The 17,935-nt window shown below is 40.1% G+C and overlaps 1 protein-coding gene across 1 annotated transcript in view; it reads left to right on the plus strand.

Annotated features, from left to right (window-relative positions):
- FAT4 (FAT atypical cadherin 4) overlaps nt 1-17,935 on the plus strand; it is a 148,361-nt gene that overhangs the window by 112,549 nt on the left and 17,877 nt on the right. The window contains exons 9-11 of the mRNA XM_084884578.1: nt 1,504-5,853; nt 12,002-12,106; nt 16,881-17,188. Of these exons, the coding sequence (XP_084740704.1) occupies nt 1,504-5,853; nt 12,002-12,106; nt 16,881-17,188 (4,763 nt within the window). The remainder of the gene's footprint in view (nt 1-1,503; nt 5,854-12,001; nt 12,107-16,880; nt 17,189-17,935) is intronic.

Raw genomic sequence — 17,935 nt, forward strand, 5'->3', positions numbered from 1 at the left:
TCGTGGGTAGAAAATTAATATTTTACTTCAATGCTTCATAGGTAGATTTTTAAATGTTTAATGAATGAATAATTCTAATTAATTCTTATCATTAATAAATTTTATTCCAGTTTTGAGGGATGCAGTTCTATTTGTTAGTAAGTTTATGGAGCCATTAATGAGCCACTTTCATGCTGACAGCATGCATTTATCATTCTGCATCTCTTTCAAATTTAGTTTGCTTTTTTTGCAAAGAATGGCACACTCTCTTCAGAACCACACAAATCATCTGCCATCTGCAGTTTCTGAGACGAGTTTTCAAACGAGAATAAACACAACTAAGATATATTCATTTAAATCTTCCTTGCTTTAAAATATTTTTAATTAGAAGAAAGAAAGAAATGGATCCAGGATTCCTCCTCTCAGTGGTCTTTGATCTTCTATGCACTCGAGAATGTATAATTAATACCAATTGAAGGTATAATATCCATAAAGTTTTGCCAACTTTCTGTTAAAAGGAAACGTTGATATCAAAGTTGTAGGTCCCAGCTGAAGGCCTTTAGCTGAAATGATGCTGGCAGACATGACTCTAATCACATCTAGTATTCGGTGATGCAATATCCATCTCCTACACAAAGTGAGGGACACGCCAGCATCTTTTCCTCATTAGACACCATTAATCAGGATCACTGGCTTTTTTTTTTTTTTTTTTTTTTTTTAATAAAAGACTTTTCTGTTTTGTCACAGACTCTTTGGTAGGGCTGGGAGTGCAGGTTTGGGAAAGATTTCTGAATGAGAATATCAAAAACATGTCCTTCTGGCAGCTCCCCTGCATATTTTTCCTACAATCTGTTTTGTTGGCACTCGTCCCAAGCACTGACTTTTGGAATCCACATTGGGTCCATTCTTTCTCAGTTCCTATTTCTTACTACTTTATAATTGTTCGAGTCGACTTATAGACTTATATGTATATCTATGCTTACGTTTTGTCTCCATGGCATAATAGCTCATAAGTAAAAGAATTTTACTATGAAACAATAGGCATAGGAATCAACAGTGATTTTTAAGCATATTATTTTTGTGGTCATCATTAGATATATGGTAATTGAGACTGTTTTAATACATAAAAGAGAAATTATATTTTTCATGGGGTAACAGCACAGCTGTTAGCACAGTGCACGTTACAATCCTATGGGCTGGGAGTGGTATGATGTGCAGATTGATCTCCCAGGAACTATAATTCGGAAGGATTAGCCATTGCTCTTCCCTATGCTCCTCTCAAAGGCATACTGCAGAATATTAAAACCAGTAGACCACATGGGCTTTAGTTAGGAAATGGCAGGTCAGTCCCTAAAGACGATTTGATTTTGCAACTTCCGGGACAATAGAGGAGGTACCGTCCTCCCCTAGGAATTGTGAGAAATAACATTACAGGTAGAAATAGTGTTTTCTATGCATTCACCTATTACCCGATGTTCTGTTTGGGTTCCCCGTGATTCTCACTGCACCCTCCCTCATTCCTAGGTGCCTTCGTCTTTGCGGTTACAGTCACGGATGCTGACATCGGACCCAATTCTGAACTGCATTACTCTCTGTCGGGGAGGAACTCGGAGAAATTTCACATCGACCCGCTGCGGGGGGCTATCATGGCAGCCGGGCCGTTGAACGGAGCTTCAGAAGTGACATTCTCTGTCCATGTGAAAGATGGAGGCTCGTTTCCAAAGACGGATTCCACCACGGTGACTGTTAGGTTTGTGAACAAGGCGGATTTCCCCAAAGTCAGGGCCAAAGAACAGACTTTCATGTTTCCTGAGAACCAGCCGGTTGGCACGCAGGTCACCACTGTCACGGGGTCCTCCCTGAGAGGGGAACCTTTGTCTTATTACATCGCAAGTGGGAACCTTGGCGGCACGTTCCAGATTGATCAGTTAACGGGGCAGGTGTCCATTAGTCGGCCTCTGGATTTTGAAAAGATGCAAAAGTATGTGGTGTGGATAGAGGCCAGAGATGGAGGTTTCCCTCCTTTCTCCTCTTATGAGAAACTCGACATAGTCGTATTAGATGTCAACGATAATGCCCCGATTTTTAAGGAAGATCCATTCGTAGCTGAAATATTGGAAAACCTTTCTCCTCGAAAAATACTTACTGTCTCAGCAACGGACAAGGACAGTGGGCCCAATGGACAGTTAGATTATGATATTGTTAATGGCAACAAAGAACACAGTTTCAGCATCGATCATGCCACTGGAGAGATTAGAAGCATCCGGCCTCTAGACAGGGAAAAGGTGTCCCAGTATGTGCTCACCATAAAGTCCTCAGACAAAGGCTCCCCTTCTCAGAGCAGCTCAGTCAAGGTCATCATTCACATTTTAGATGAAAATGATAATGCCCCGAGGTTTTCTCAGATCTTTAGTGCCCATGTTTCTGAAAACTCCCCACTAGGATACACAGTTACGCGTGTCACGACTTCTGATGAAGACACTGGGGTAAATGCCATCAGCAGATATTCTATCATGGACACGAGCCTCCCATTTACCATTAATCCCAGCACAGGGGATATTGTCATTAGTAGACCTTTAAATAGAGAAGATACCGACCGTTACAGAATCCGAGTCTCTGCACATGATTCCGGCTGGACTGTAAGTACAGATGTCACGATATTTGTGACAGATGTCAATGACAATGCTCCGAGATTTAGCAGGCCCTCCTATTATTTAGATTGCCCCGAACTTGCTGAAATCGGCTCCAGAGTGACGCAGGTGTCCGCAACCGATCCTGACGAGGGGTCAAATGGACAAGTGGTTTATTTTATAAAATCTCAGTCGGAGTATTTCAGGATTAATGCCACCACAGGAGAGATTTTCAATAAACAGATCTTGAAATACCAAAACGTCAGCGGCTTCAGTAACGTGAACATCAACAGACACAGTTTCATAGTGACATCTTCCGACCGAGGTAATCCTTCCCTCCTCAGCGAGACCACCGTTACCATCAACATCGTGGACAGTAATGACAATGCACCCCAATTTCTGAAAAGTAAATATTTCACTCCGGTCACCAAAAACGTGAAAGTTGGTACCAAGTTAATCAAAGTTACTGCAGTAGACGATAAAGATTTCGGGTTGAATTCCGAAGTGGAGTATTTTGTGTCCGGTGAAAATCATTTGGGGAAATTTAAGTTGGACAATAACACAGGGTGGATTTCCGTAGCGTCTTCCCTCATCTCTGACTTGAATCAAAACTTTCTGATCACTGTCACTGCCAAGGATAAAGGAAACCCTCCACTTTCATCCCAAGCAACGGTTCAAATCATTGTCACGGAGGAAAACTACCACACTCCGGAATTCTCTCAAAGCCACATGAGTGCCACCATCCCGGAAAGCCACAGCGTCGGGGCCGTTGTCAGAACGGTTTCTGCAAGAGACAGAGACGCAGCAATGAATGGCCTGATTCGATACAGCATTTCTTCCGGAAATGAAGAGGGCGTTTTTGCCATCAATTCCTCCACAGGTGTCTTGACGCTAGCCAAAGCTCTTGATTACGAGCTCTGCCAGAAACATGAGATGACTATCAGTGCTACTGATAGCGGGTGGGTGGCAAGGACGGGTTACTGCAGTGTGACTGTCAATGTGCTCGATGTGAATGACAATTCTCCAGTGTTCCTCCCTGAGGAATATTTCCCCACTGTTTTGGAAAATGCCCCAAGCGGGACCACCGTTATCCACCTCAATGCAACGGATGCTGACTCTGGCACCAACGCTGTGATTGCATACACTGTACAGTCATCTGACAGCGACCTCTTTGTCATTGACCCCAACACGGGCGTCCTCACCACTCAAGGCTTCTTGGATTTTGAAACCAAGCAGAGCTACCACCTCACTGTGAAAGCTTTCAATGTCCCTGATGAGGAAAGGTGCAGTTTTGCCACGGTTAATGTACAATTAAAAGGGACAAATGAATATGTGCCTCGTTTTGTTTCCAAACTCTACTATTTTGAAATCTCAGAAGCGGCTCCTAGAGGTACGATTGTTGGAGAGGTCTTTGCCAGTGACCGGGACTTGGGCGTTGACGGGGAGGTACATTATTTGATTTTTGGAAACAGTAGGAAGAAGGGTTTCCAGATCAATAAGAAGACTGGACAGATTTACGTGTCTGGACTTCTTGACAGAGAGAAAGAAGAAAGGGTATCTTTGAAGGTATTGGCCAAGAATTTTGGCAGCATTCGGGGTGCAGACATAGATGAGGTCACTGTGAATATCACTGTGCTCGATGCCAATGACCCACCCATCTTCAGTCTAAACGTCTACAGCGTTCAGATCAGCGAAGGGGTCCCGACAGGAACGCACGTGACCTTTGTCAGCGCCTTTGACTCAGACTCGGTCCCCAGCTGGAGCAGGTTCTCTTACTTCATCGGGTCAGGGAACGAAAACGGCGCCTTCTCCATCAACCCGCAGACGGGCCAGATCACGGTGACGGCGGAGCTGGATCGAGAGACCCTCCCCGTCTACAACCTGACCGTGCTGGCTGTTGATTCGGGGACCCCCTCCGCCACAGGGAGCGCCACTCTCTTAGTCACCCTGGAAGACATAAATGACAACGGGCCGCTGCTGGCCATCCGCGAAGGAGAGGTTATGGAAAACAAACGCCCGGGCACCCTGGTGATGACCCTTCAGTCCACCGACCCGGACCTCCCTCCCAACCAAGGCCCCTTCACCTACTACCTGCTGAGCACGGGGCCCGCCACCAACTACTTCAGCCTGAACACCGCCGGCGTGCTGAGCACCACCAGGGAGATCGACCGGGAGCAGATCGCAGACTTCTACCTGTCCGTGGTCACCAGGGACTCCGGGGTGCCTCAGATGTCTTCCACGGGGACCGTGCACATCACCGTGGTGGACCAGAACGACAATCCTTCTCAGCCGCGGGCGGTGGAGATCTTTGTTAACTACTACGGCAACGTGTTCCCCGGTGGGCTGCTGGGCTCTGTGAAGCCACAGGACCCCGATGTGCTGGACACCTTCCACTGCTCCCTGACCTCGGGGGTGACCAGCCTCTTCAGCGTCCCCAGGGGCACGTGTGACCTGCATTCCCAGCCGAGGTCCACCGACGGCACGTTCGACCTGACCGTCCTCAGCAGCGACGGCGTCCACAGCACGGTCACCAGCAGCGTCCGCGTCTTCTTCGCGGGCTTTTCCAACGCCACCATCGACAGCAGCATCCTCCTGCGGCTCAGCGTGCCGTCCGTGAGGGACTTCCTGACCAACCACTACCTTCCCTTCCTGCGCATCGCGGGCTCGCAGCTCACGGGCCTGGGCACCGCCGTGCAGCTCTACGGGGCCTACGAGGAGGACAACCGGACCTTCGTCTCCGCGGCCGTGAAGCGGGGCCACAACCAGTACGTGAACCCCAGCGGGGCGGCCACCTTCTTCGAGAGCATCAAAGAGGTGCTCCTCCGGCAGAGCGGGGTGAGGGTGGAGTCCGTGGACCACGACCCGTGCGCCCGCGGGCCGTGCCAGAACGGGGGCAGCTGCCTCCGGAGGCTGGCCGTGAGCCCCGCCGTCCGGAGCCACGAGAGCCTCCCGGTCATCGTCGTGGCCAACGAGCCCCTGCAGCCGTTCCTGTGCCAGTGCCTGCCGGGCTACGCGGGCAGCGGGTGCGAGACCGACATCGACGAGTGTCTCCCGTCCCCTTGCCACAACGGCGGCACCTGCCACAACCTGGTGGGAGGGTTTTCGTGCAGCTGCCCCGACGGCTTCACCGGGAGGGCCTGCGAGCGAGATGTCAACGAGTGCCTGCCCAGCCCTTGTAAGAACGGCGCCGTCTGCCAGAACTTCCCCGGGGGCTTCCACTGCGTCTGCAAAACCGGGTTCACAGGTACGTGGTGATGCTCGGCTCTTGTCACTACTACGACGTTAGCCATGTCAGGTGAGGTACGATAGAAGGGAATGAATGCTTTTCTTTTTTCCTTTTTAAGTAATTTTTTTTTTTTTACTTAACAATGGTATAAGCATTGAAAGTGCTTTCAGCATCCCCCGTTGGCCAGATACTGTTCTAGGCCTTTGCTCTGTACTTATTTTATTTACTTCTGATAAGAAACCTACGCAGCAGGGCTAATTATTTTGTATGGGCAAGAAGACTGAAGTACAGAGAAGTGAAGTCTGTTTTCTGAGGTGGCTCAGTGGATTTGTTATATAGAGCTGGGACCTAAGTGAATTCCAGAGTTGCAACTGACCTTCGATTTCCCCATCTGTGAAATGCTTATTTATCTCGTAGGGTGGTGGTAATAAGTTAAAATAAGGTTTGTAAAACGCCTAGCACCAATCCACTCAGTAAGTAGCAATGGCAATAAGTAGTGTTCGTAGAGGTGCTAGTGTAATAGTGGTGGTAATAGAGGGGAGCCACAGAATCACTAAGAAACCTCAGTGGCTCAAGGTAGGTGTGAGTCTTACCAGAGGTGTAGTCTTAGGATCATGAATAATAGGGCTATATACATGTTAGGAGCTCAGGATTTTGAAAGAAAAAAAAAACAAAACCTACACTCCTCCAACCCCTCCCCTCACCCCATTTCAAAAACGTTGCTTCTTCTACTGGGAATGTAACAGTAAAGATTGCTACTTGTCCCACTTTGGTGTAACAGACTCCTTCACACTTACATTTAGAGTGAGTTCACACACAGCCTGAGCATGGAGAAAGTGTGAATGCGTTTGATAGGTGACAGAGATCAGGGAAGGTCCCGTGGGCGGGAGCCAGGGCACCGTATGTGGATTTCAGCATAAACGGTGCTGACTTCGTGATTGGTCCTGGAAGGAGCCCTGTCACATTGCTTCTCTCCAGTTTGCTTCATCGGGAGGCATGGCGTTATAAAGCTCAGCAGGTAACCAGAGTGAGTTCACAGCCCCTTTCACCTTTCCCGCTCGCTTTCACACATCTGGAGGCATTTTAGCTGTGGTGTAAGCCAGCCCTGGCATTTCAGGGAGGAGGAGACTGTCCATTCTTCACTCTTATGTCATTTGACAGTATAAATAGGATATTTTTCCAGATCTATGAAGTTAGATACAGCTTGTGCACAGTCATTTTACTATGAAACTTGGCAACCGTTTGCAGTCATGACAATGGGAGTGATAAGAGTCACTCTCTTAAAATCACAGCAGTCATATATTAAGTCCTCAGTGACCACAAGACCAGGAAACCATTGTGATATGAAGTGAAACTTTCTGAGATACTGAGGAGTATGTGGTTCATATGAATAAGAGAAGGTAAAAGCCTCGATTCATATTTTGATTTTTTTTTTTTTCCAGAAGGGAATTAGACAGTTTACCTTTCAGGGGTCGGCAACCTTTAAGACATAAAGAGCCACTTGGACCTGTTTTCGAAGGAAAAAAAACAAACCTGGGAGCCGCAAAACCATTACGACATTTAAAACAAATATAACACTGTATATATTGTTTCTTACCTTAATGCTATATACCGGATCGTGCAGTTAGCTGTCAATCTGAAGAAAAAAAGGATTTTTTCACTTAACAAAAAGAGCCGCATGCGGCTCCAGAGCCGCAGGTTGCCAACACCTGCCTTAAGTGATACATTACCCTATTAAAGTGTTAAAAACAGGTTTCTAGTAGCTTAAATGCTTCTTATTTCTGCAGAAAATAAGCATGTGTTTGTAAGCTTCTCATGGAGAGTATACATGATCACCTGCAGCCTCACTGAGATTGTATTTGTATGTGCTTTAAAATACAAAGGCTGCCCAGCCAGTGTAGCCCAGTAGTTGAGCATTGACCGATGAACCAGGAGTTCAAGGTTCAAATCCTTGCCATAGCACATGCCCTTGTTGTGGGCTCAATCCCCAGTGTAGGGATGTAGGAAGTAGCCAATCAATGATTCTTTTTCATCATTGATGCTTCCATCTCTCTCTCCCTTCCTCTCTGAAATCAATAAAAATAAAAACTATATATAGGCAGAACAGTTTTTCCCCTTGTAGCTTTTCTCTGTAGCAGCCCTTATTAAACATGATATTTTTGCATTGTTTCGATATAAAAGACATACTACTGTTTGAACAGAATATTTAGATTAACTGTCTTCCTATTACATTATACAATAAGGGGAAACATTTACATAGTATGCAGAAAACAGCTACTTTCTGCTAAAATAATTAAAAGCTTATAAGCATAAATATTCAGAATAAATAGCATAGATGCATTATGGAATTGTATTTTTAGCAAAATTAATTTAGATATAAATAGGCTTTGATAGTTGTACATAATCTCCCTTCTCTGTGTATAAATATGAAATGCAAAAATTCTTGTGGTGATCTAACATATACATATATTTCATATATGTGTATATGATATTAAAGCATACATGAGCTATAGGATATCAAGAATCATCCTACCCTCATCAGTTGGCCGAATTGAACAGGTGGGAAGAATAAATGTAGCTCAGCTCTATACAATCTAACATTCAAATGTGCTATCAGCACAAGTGAAACTCCGCTATACATCCTGTTGTAAAGACCACAGGTGACCGCCATAGATTCAATTGGAGTTCAGCAATGCACCACACCTACCTCCGAACATGAAGACATTTGCTAAATTTCTACAGTAAGCTTACTGTAATCTTGGAAATTCCACGCGTATCTTACCTAGCCTCTTGTTATGCATTCATTTCCATCGTCCACAATTCCCATTCTCAGGTGCTTAGAGCTTACACTTCCAGAAGCACGATTCCTTCTACCTATGAGAAATAGTATATATCAGCACAACTCATTGATGGACGTCAAAGCAGTGAGATCGGTTTATTCTTCTCGGCAGCTAACAGCTAACATATGACAGCTAATGAGTTTTAATAGGAGAGGCTCCTTGAGTTCCAAAGACATGGATGCCTTTCTTTGTGCAAGCCCTGTCAGTGTCTTCCAAGCCTCGAGGCACTGACAAATACTGTTAGCTGGCTTGCAGTGGTAATTAAGTTAATGATCCAAGATTTTGTTTCATGGTGCTTCAACACATCAAGTTATTTTTGCCAGAAGCGTGTGAGTGCAATTCAAACTGCTGCATTCCCTGATAATCACCATGCCATTAACACTAGAACTGAAGTCGATGCAAAATAATACGGATTGCAGTGCTGACTTTAGTTGGGTGAGTGAGCATGCATGAATCTTCCAACCTGAGACATAGGTGTTTATAAGATTTCTTTTGATTTGAAGTAAAATTATAACATCTTTCCCTCACATTAAAAAAAAAAAAAGGCTTTTTGAATAATTTTAAGTAGAGTTTTCAAATTGTATCTTCAAATCTCCATTTCTAGTATGGCAACCACTTTCAAATGTACTAATTGTAAAACAATTAGCTGATTAAGTGGATTACTCAAACGAAATTTTTGAATGGTAAATAATTTACATACTCTAACACTTTACAAATAAGACTAGTTTCCCCCAAACATAACTATAAATTAATTTGACTCCTACCAAAGTCATTTCTTGATTTTTTTTATAATTATATACCAAGAAAAATAAGTAAACAAAACACTTTTAAATTAAGAGCTTACAAGTTGAATTTTTTCTCTTATAGTTTGTATTTATATTGTTATATCTGCAAAAAATCAGATTCTGTTGAGAATTTATTTTAACTTCATTCTCAAACCACTATTTTGGTTGCCCTTTGACCCCCCAATTCTAGCTTCACAAAGGGAAGTCTGTAATTTTGTAAACCATGCATGTTTTCAAAAAATAAAGGTGATACTGACCACATCTATAAAGTATATTAATCTATGTATTCAATACATGCTACTTTTAATGCAACTCTAAAAGGATTTTTAAAAAAATATATATTTTATTGATTTTTTACAGAGAGGAAGAGAGAGGGATAGAGAGTTAGAAACATCAATGAGAGAGAAACATCCATCAGCAGCCTCTTGCACGCCCCCTACTGGGGACATGCCCGCAACCAAGGTACATGCCCTTGACCGGAATCGAACCCAGGACCTTTCAGTCTGCAGGTCGAGGCTCTATCCACTGAGCCAAACCGGTTTCGGCTCTAAAAGGATTTTTTAAAAAAGAACACGAAATCTTACTGAGTCCAGTAACACATGGGAATGCTCTTATAGTGGGGGAAATGGTAGAAGTTGTGACTTTCCTCATAGCAAATCCATGATCAAAAGTATAGCCAGTAGGTCTCATTTATTCTCTACGGGGCAATACTGATGTTTTGTTAAGAAAAAGAATCCCCTTCTTTAGAATAATCTGTCTCACATCCACTGTGAAAACACCATTGGAGCGAGGTCTCTGTGACACAGCATGCCTCTGGTGTGATGTTGGGACAGGTTTAGGTAGCATTGTCCTGCCTGTGACACGTTATTACAATACTGAAAGCATAATTTCTGTGCTTCCACAGTGGTAACTATGTTCATTACTTCCCCTTAGAATAGGAAGTATTCTGAAATTGTTGGTGCTTTGCCTTGTAAGGAGATTCCCAATGTTATTTATAAAAGGAAAAATGTTGTGTTTATGACCCCATGAAGTAGAGGAACGTTTCTGTGAGCAGTGTCATGAGGTCTGACTCACACTTGTCATTTCAAACCAGAATGATTGTGGCTACATACTCAAGCCACAAAAACATAAGTAAATTAAACAGAAACTTTGACTGTTTTAAGCATGGTGATGAAGTAGACTATCGGTGCTCAACATTAAGTTTAATTGTGCACATAAAACTTACATGTTTTCATGAGACAGTTAATAAAAGTATTAGTGCAGTCATGCTTTATAGGAACAAACTCTATTTAATTAGATAAATAGTGAAACCCTCCTGTCAATGAACAAATTAAGACATCGATAATATCCCATTGTGTCTTAGAACCAGAAAACTAGAAACTCTTCTATTATACATGAAATGCATCTATTAATAACATGTAGTTGATCAGAGTGTAAGTTGGTGGTATTAAAAACACATTTAAGTTTACATAGGAAAGCAATACCACAACAAAAACAAGTGGGACAGGCATTGTACCCTAAATTTGGCCTATCAAGTGATCAACTGTTCAGTTATCACTTGTGAAGCCTGGATCTGAGAGCAGACCTACACTGGTGTGGGCAGTAGTTTTATATTTTATTTGGTGGATATTAGCCTCCAAGGACCTCTTCTCCTTCACCTGTGATATAAATGTTTGCTATTGGTGCATCATTTCCCCCATTAAAATAGAAACACGGTGTTAAGACCCTTGTCTGTTTTCTTGACTACAACACCTCCATCCTCTGGCATGTCTGCTTCATGACAGGCACTCTGTTAAATTAGTTGATTCAGCTTGACAAAATGATAAATAAGAACAGTCTTTGTAAACTGAAAAAATGTGCCAGTTAGATATTGTTGGTTTTAAAGTCGAAGTATTCATAATCCATAGTCGAGAATAAATACTGATTAGTATTTGAAAATGTATTTGTTGTGTTTTCTTAGGTCTTGTTCTGCTTTACATCAGGTAGGCATGCATTAAGTTAAGGGATATTTCTTGATGGTACCGTGTTTCCCCGAAAATAAGACATCCTCCAAAAATAAGACCTAGCGCAACTTTAGGAGAAAAAATTAATATAAGACACTGTCTTATTTTTGGGGAAAGAGGGGTAGTTCAATAAAGAAGCTAAATGGGATTGATTACTTTGAACAAATCTGAGCCAAGAACATCTCCACAGTAAAAATTATCCTGTAAAAGTTTCACCTCTTTAGTTATAAAATGTGAAAAATGTAGCAATATTGAAAATTTCTTTACCATTTATGATTTCCCTAAAAACAGTGTTTGTTTTAAAATGTATGTGTAATTATTTTCTAAATATTATAATGCATATCTTTACAATAGGACAATTATATAAGATTTTGAACTCTCAGATAATATTTCAATCTCCCCAAGTCAAGTAGAATGGTCTCATATTCCTTTTCTTTAAGATATAACCTCTCGGGGGAGATTTCTATATATGGTTATGCAGTGGTGCTGTTAATATACTTATGCATAAGATTTTTTAAATGAGCTTGATGCTTTTCAGGGAAAATGTGTGAATCTTCAGTCAATTACTGTGAATGCAACCCCTGCTTTAATGGCGGTTCCTGCCAGAGTGGTGTGGAGTCCTACTATTGCCACTGTCCCTTTGGTGAGTTCGGCTCTGCTGGCCATAGAAAATGTCAGTCTATTTTGACTCACAGTTTAGCAATTTTGTTTTATTGTGGCCCCGAGTGATTAAGATGGTATGAAATGTTTACACAGGAGATTTTGGCAAAATAAAATCTCAAAGGTTTAATATTCTTAAAAGTTAATTATGGAAATCCCATTGAATATATTGCTTTGATCATTACTAGAAAAATAATCAACTGAAGATAATTGAATTTGATGTTGTGTTCTCAGGACATTTCCCTTCAATACTTACTGCTGTCTTCTTTTCAGCCTAGAACTGATCGTGTGAAAAAACCTTTCAGACACTATTTGACATCATTCTCTATTTCAAATCTTTAAAAATAATCCTTCAAAATTATTTTTGTTTTGTTTTGCTTCTGTTTTTTACATTAATTCAGTTGTGTGAGAAGGATTTATAGGCATTTTGTAGATAGTATCAACAAAACTAATCAAAATTCAGGCTAATGTGGTGTTCTTTTGAGGAAGAAAGTTGTTACTTTTTTTTTGTACACGTACCCATCTATTCACCACAGTGACATGAATGAAAGGATTCCTTCCAAGTGTCACTCAAATGTTGCCAGGCACTGAAACAGCCAAGGACTATGAGAAAAGCTTTGGAGGAAGCTTTCATTTGACCTTGGTTTGTGAACATTACATCAATTAAAAAAAAATTATTGGTTTTTAGAGAGGGGGAAAGGAAAGGGATAGAGAGATAGAAATGTTGATGAGAGAGAAACATTGATCGGCTGCTTCCTGCACAACCCCTACTGGGGATCAAGTCTGCAACCCAGGCATGTGCCTTGACCAGAATCAAACCAGTGACCTCTTGGTTCATGGGTCGACGCTCAACCACTGAGCCATACCAGCTGGACCATTCCATCAATTTAAAGGCTGACTTAACTCACACGATAGTATTCATCTCCAAATGTCCTGCAGTAATTAGAGACCCTCTATAAGCAAAAGAGGAGAAGGATATTTTCTGGTCTTTCTTTGGACATATTACTGTGGACCTAAAAAGTAAATTCTAATGTATAGTACAGAATAGAACTTAAAAATAAACTCAGGTTTCTAGTAGCCACTGGAATATATTGCTAATTGGTTTTCACATAAGTCCAGGACTCCATCTAGTTTTTATACAGCACATCAATAGAATGATAAAGAAAAACAAGATATGAAAATACCTTATTGCGAGCCAGGTATTTTAGCAATGGTTCTGAGTCCCAGACACTGAGGGTTTTGTCTAAAGTAAAGAAAACAAACCCACAAAATCAGTACTAACCGGTTTGTCTCAGAGGATAGAGTGTCGACCTATGGACTGAAAGGTGCCAGGTTGGATTAGGATCAAGTGCATGTACCTTGACTGTGGGCACATCCCCAGTAGGAATTGTGCAGGAGGCAGCTGATCAATGTTTCTCTCTCATCGATGTTTCTAACTCTCTATCCCTCTCCCTTCTTCTCTGTAAAAAATCAATAAAAAATGTTTTTTAAAATATCAAAGCAAAATTACCACATAATGATACAGAGGCTAGAAATTTTTATTTTCAGTCCAGCATGACATTCATAGTATCCCTCCTTTTTAAAATGTATGTGAGATTCTCAAAAACAATGCTCATGATACAGGGAAAGGTAGATCAAGGTCAAAATAACCACAACTTTAGATCTACAGTTTCTTTCTCTCAGTGATATCTTATAATCCTTTACGGGTGCTGTCTTCTGCTCATAATCACATTCAGGTTGCATGGTTTAACTTAAGTTTTGGAATAAAAGATAAGGGGATTGGAGTGGAAAGTGGAAAAATGATTTCAAGTGACTGAACAAAGGTTGTTTACATTTTTAAAAATTTCTTTGCATCCCAATCACAATATGAGGATTTAAGGTAATTGATACTAAAGCAAAACAAACTGTTGCTGCAGTGTAGCTAATACAACAGTCACTGCCTATTGGGTGGAATTTTTTGAGTCCTCACCCTTCTAGAGCTCCCCAGGGAAAGGTGACTAGTGTGACCACATAAATTAAAAGAGAGATGGATCATATGTGGCTGGCAGTACAAATTTCTCTCCTTGATTCTAACAGTGGCAAAGAAAAAAAAATTATTTAGACTTAAATATTGTCAGACAATAACAGAAGCACTTACAAAATAAAACAACAAAACCTTGAAACAGTAATACATGATTACAGACAGACAGAATTGAAAGGAAAATTATTTTCCTTTTCATATTGAATATGGGTGAAACATAAACATACAAATAAAAATGGTAGATGGAATGCTGGGGATTGTTATACATGCATCCTATAAAACAACATCTTGACCGTAATTTTGAAGTTGGAAAAAAAAATTTGCACTGTTTACCTTTTCAACAGTGAAAAATTTGTTTGGATTTCATTTTTTTTTTTTTTTTTTTTTTAGATTTTTTTAGATTTATATTTTAGAAAAAAAACATAAAATGCTAAGAGTTGCCCTAGCCATTTTGCTCAATGGATAGAGTATTGGCCTACAGACTGAAGAGTCCGGAGTTCAATTCCAGCCAAGGGCACATGCCCAGGTTGCAGGCTCGATCCCAAGTGTGGGACATGCAGGAGGCAGCCAATCAATGATTCTATCTTATCAGTGTTTCTATCTTTCTCTCCCTCTCCCTTCCTCTCTGAAATCAATAAATATGTTTTTAAAAAATGCTTAAGACTTTTATAAAGAGAGCCTGTATAATTGTATATGTGTAACTTCATATACATACACACACAAGAAAAAAATCCCTTATTAGAGCAATTTTAATAATTGCTCTTGACTTTTGTGTAAGTTGATTTTGTGGCATTTCAGATGGAAGGCAGTTTTAAAATCCTCAACTTTCAGATTTTATATTTTCAAAGTGGAAATTTACTTTTCTCTAGAAACTACATCAAAACTCCTTAAAAAGAAAAAATATATATTCCATAAAAAATATTTTTATGTTTTAATATACAGTATTGATTTTAGTTAAAATGTAGAATATTTCTGAGATCTGTATACTTTCCACATATGTGAATGTACAATTTAAGCACATTTTCATAGATTTAATCAGAAGAGAGCTGAGGAAATACATAGTGAAGATTTCTGCAATAATCTATTTAATTTGTATGCTTTATCTTTGCTTTTTCTTTAACTTTGGCTACTCATTCTGCATATATAAGCTATCTGTCATATAATAAATGTTTAATATAAATAAATTGTAAAATCTTATTGTATGTGAGTATAAATTATAGATACAACATAAAATATAAATATATATGATAGATATAATATATTTATAATATAAATAAATGTATACCACATGTAATATATTATTTATAATATGCAACTCAAATATTCCTTTCCCTTTTTAAACTTCAGTTAACGATAAAAATAAATTCTTTATATTTCTACTCATTTACAATAAATGTGATCAGAGAAAAAGAAAAGATAGTGGAGCTGAAACCGGTATGGCTCAGTGGCCTGTGGACTGAAAGGTCCCTGGTTCGATTCCGGTCAAGGGCATGTACCTTGGTTGTGGGCACATCCCCAGTAGGGGGTGTGCAAGAGGCAGCTGATCAATGATTCTCTCTCATTGATGTTTCTAACTTCTATCCCTCTCTCTTCCTCTCTGCAAAAAATCAATAAAATATATTAAATATATTTAAAAAAAAAGAAAGAAAAGATAGTAGACACATGCTTTTATAGAAGCTACTAAGCTGTTTTGATTTAAAGAACATTTGGATAAAAAATGTGGTACCCCAAAACAACTAGACAATCAGGAGATCTGGCCTTCAGAGTTGGCTCTGACTCCCATGGCTCTGTGGCCTTGGGCGATTTTTAAATATTCTGTAAAATGATGGCATTGGTTCCTTCTGGTTGAACAATTCCCTTTCTCTAAATGTAACACATTTATAAGAGATGTGCAGCCAAAATGAAGGCATGAAACCTCTGCAAGTTAATAAGAGTCACGATGCATTGGCATGGGTTAATTTTCCAATCATTTGCTACAGTCTACTAATATTTGTGGGAAAAGAATTTTGGCATAGCCTTGTAACGTCAATAAAACTCATTTTTCAAGTTTGAAAAAGAACCAGCACAAACAAATGGGAATGCTTGATTTGGGGAAAAAAACAGAAAACTATTTCCAAGGAGCCTGGTATAAATCATGCCAAGAGTGGGTATGAAACAAGAAATAAAAACTAGGACAGTTAATTTCCCTAAAAGCAGAGGTTCCCTTCTGTAATTTGTGACCCTTAAAAATACCACAGGTACAGGGACTGATTTTTATTTTATTTATTTATTTTTTTACTCAAAACAAAATTTGCCATGCTCAATTGAATTAAAGTTGTTTTTAAGAATTTATGAAATAGGAGAAAGAAAGAATTATATATTATGAAGAAAGTACCTTGTTTGAAAACTGCAACATATGAAACTTTAAAAAGGTTGACCAACTCATTTTGAAAGCTTTCCAGGAAAGAAATCTTTTTGGACATACTTCATTCCACTAATTCTAATTTTTAGAAATGGGGCATACCTAAATATGTTCCCTCATTGACCAAAGAAATGCATTTAAACCACTTTATCATCTCTGTTCTATGTTTTAAAGATCATTGATTCATTCTATTTCAATTTGGTTTAGATAGTATTCTTTGGAGAATAAGAAAAAAATGTTGTAAGTATGACTAATTTTTGTATTTTAATCAAAGCTATTGAATAACATGTCACCGGAATTTGATGTGTCGATTTTTCATTTTTTTTCTGTCTCCAGGTGTGTTTGGAAAACACTGCGAGTTGAATAGTTACGGATTTGAGGAGTTATCTTACATGGAATTTCCCAGCTTGGACCCCAATAACAACTATATTTATGTCAAATTTGCGACGATTAAAAGTCATGCTTTATTGCTTTACAACTATGACAACCAGACAGGAGACCGGGCTGAGTTTTTGGCCCTTGAAATTGCTGAAGAGAGACTAAGATTCTCTTACAATTTAGGCAGCGGAACATATAAACTCACCACCATGAAGAAGGTGTCAGATGGACATTTTCACACCGTGATTGCCAGGAGAGCGGGAATGGTAAGGCACTGATGACTTCCTGATGTGGACAGTCCCTCTGATAGGGGATAGTAGGTAGCACCCCCATCCCAATTCTTAGAGCATAGGTAAGATAACTCGATAGCTAAGGTGTTATCAGTGGACTCTTATGTGGAAGTGTACGGTTTTGCCTCTTGACCTCCAAGGTCCCTTTCAACTTCATGAACATTGGATTGTGTCACACAAGGGTTTGGGAGCAAGAGAGAGATAAAAGGAAAAAAGGTACTTTGAGGTATGCCCAAAGGGAGGGCAAAAGGATTCTTTCAGTTTGTTTGTGGTATGTAGCCAGAGTCATCGGGTTTTGAATAATACTTAATGGAGGGAAAAGAAACTCTTGTGTGACTTCTGTCAGCGGAAAAATGCCTCCCTGTTTCAGAAAACACCCAAATCAAGGCCCCTACTGGATTTTGAATCTATTTTCTACAGTTCAGAAGGGCTTTGTTGGAAACTGGCAAAATCATTAACTTCTCAGCTTGAATCATTTCATCCACAGGACAGAAACTTCTCAATTTATTGCAGTACTGGTAGAAAAATTCAATAATAAAGAAGGTTCATTTAACTCGGAAGATTAAATTACATGAGCTACTATTCAAATAAAACTTTCCCTCAGGTATTTTTAATTTGAGTTGTATCACTAAGCTTTTCAAAAATATATATATATATATATATATATATATATATATATATATATATATATATATATTAAACATTAAGTCTGACTAAAATATG

The sequence above is a fragment of the Pipistrellus hanaki genome (genome assembly GCF_964339955.1).
Source record: "Pipistrellus hanaki genome assembly, chromosome: 5".
NCBI classification, from domain to species: domain Eukaryota; kingdom Metazoa; phylum Chordata; class Mammalia; order Chiroptera; family Vespertilionidae; genus Pipistrellus; species Pipistrellus hanaki.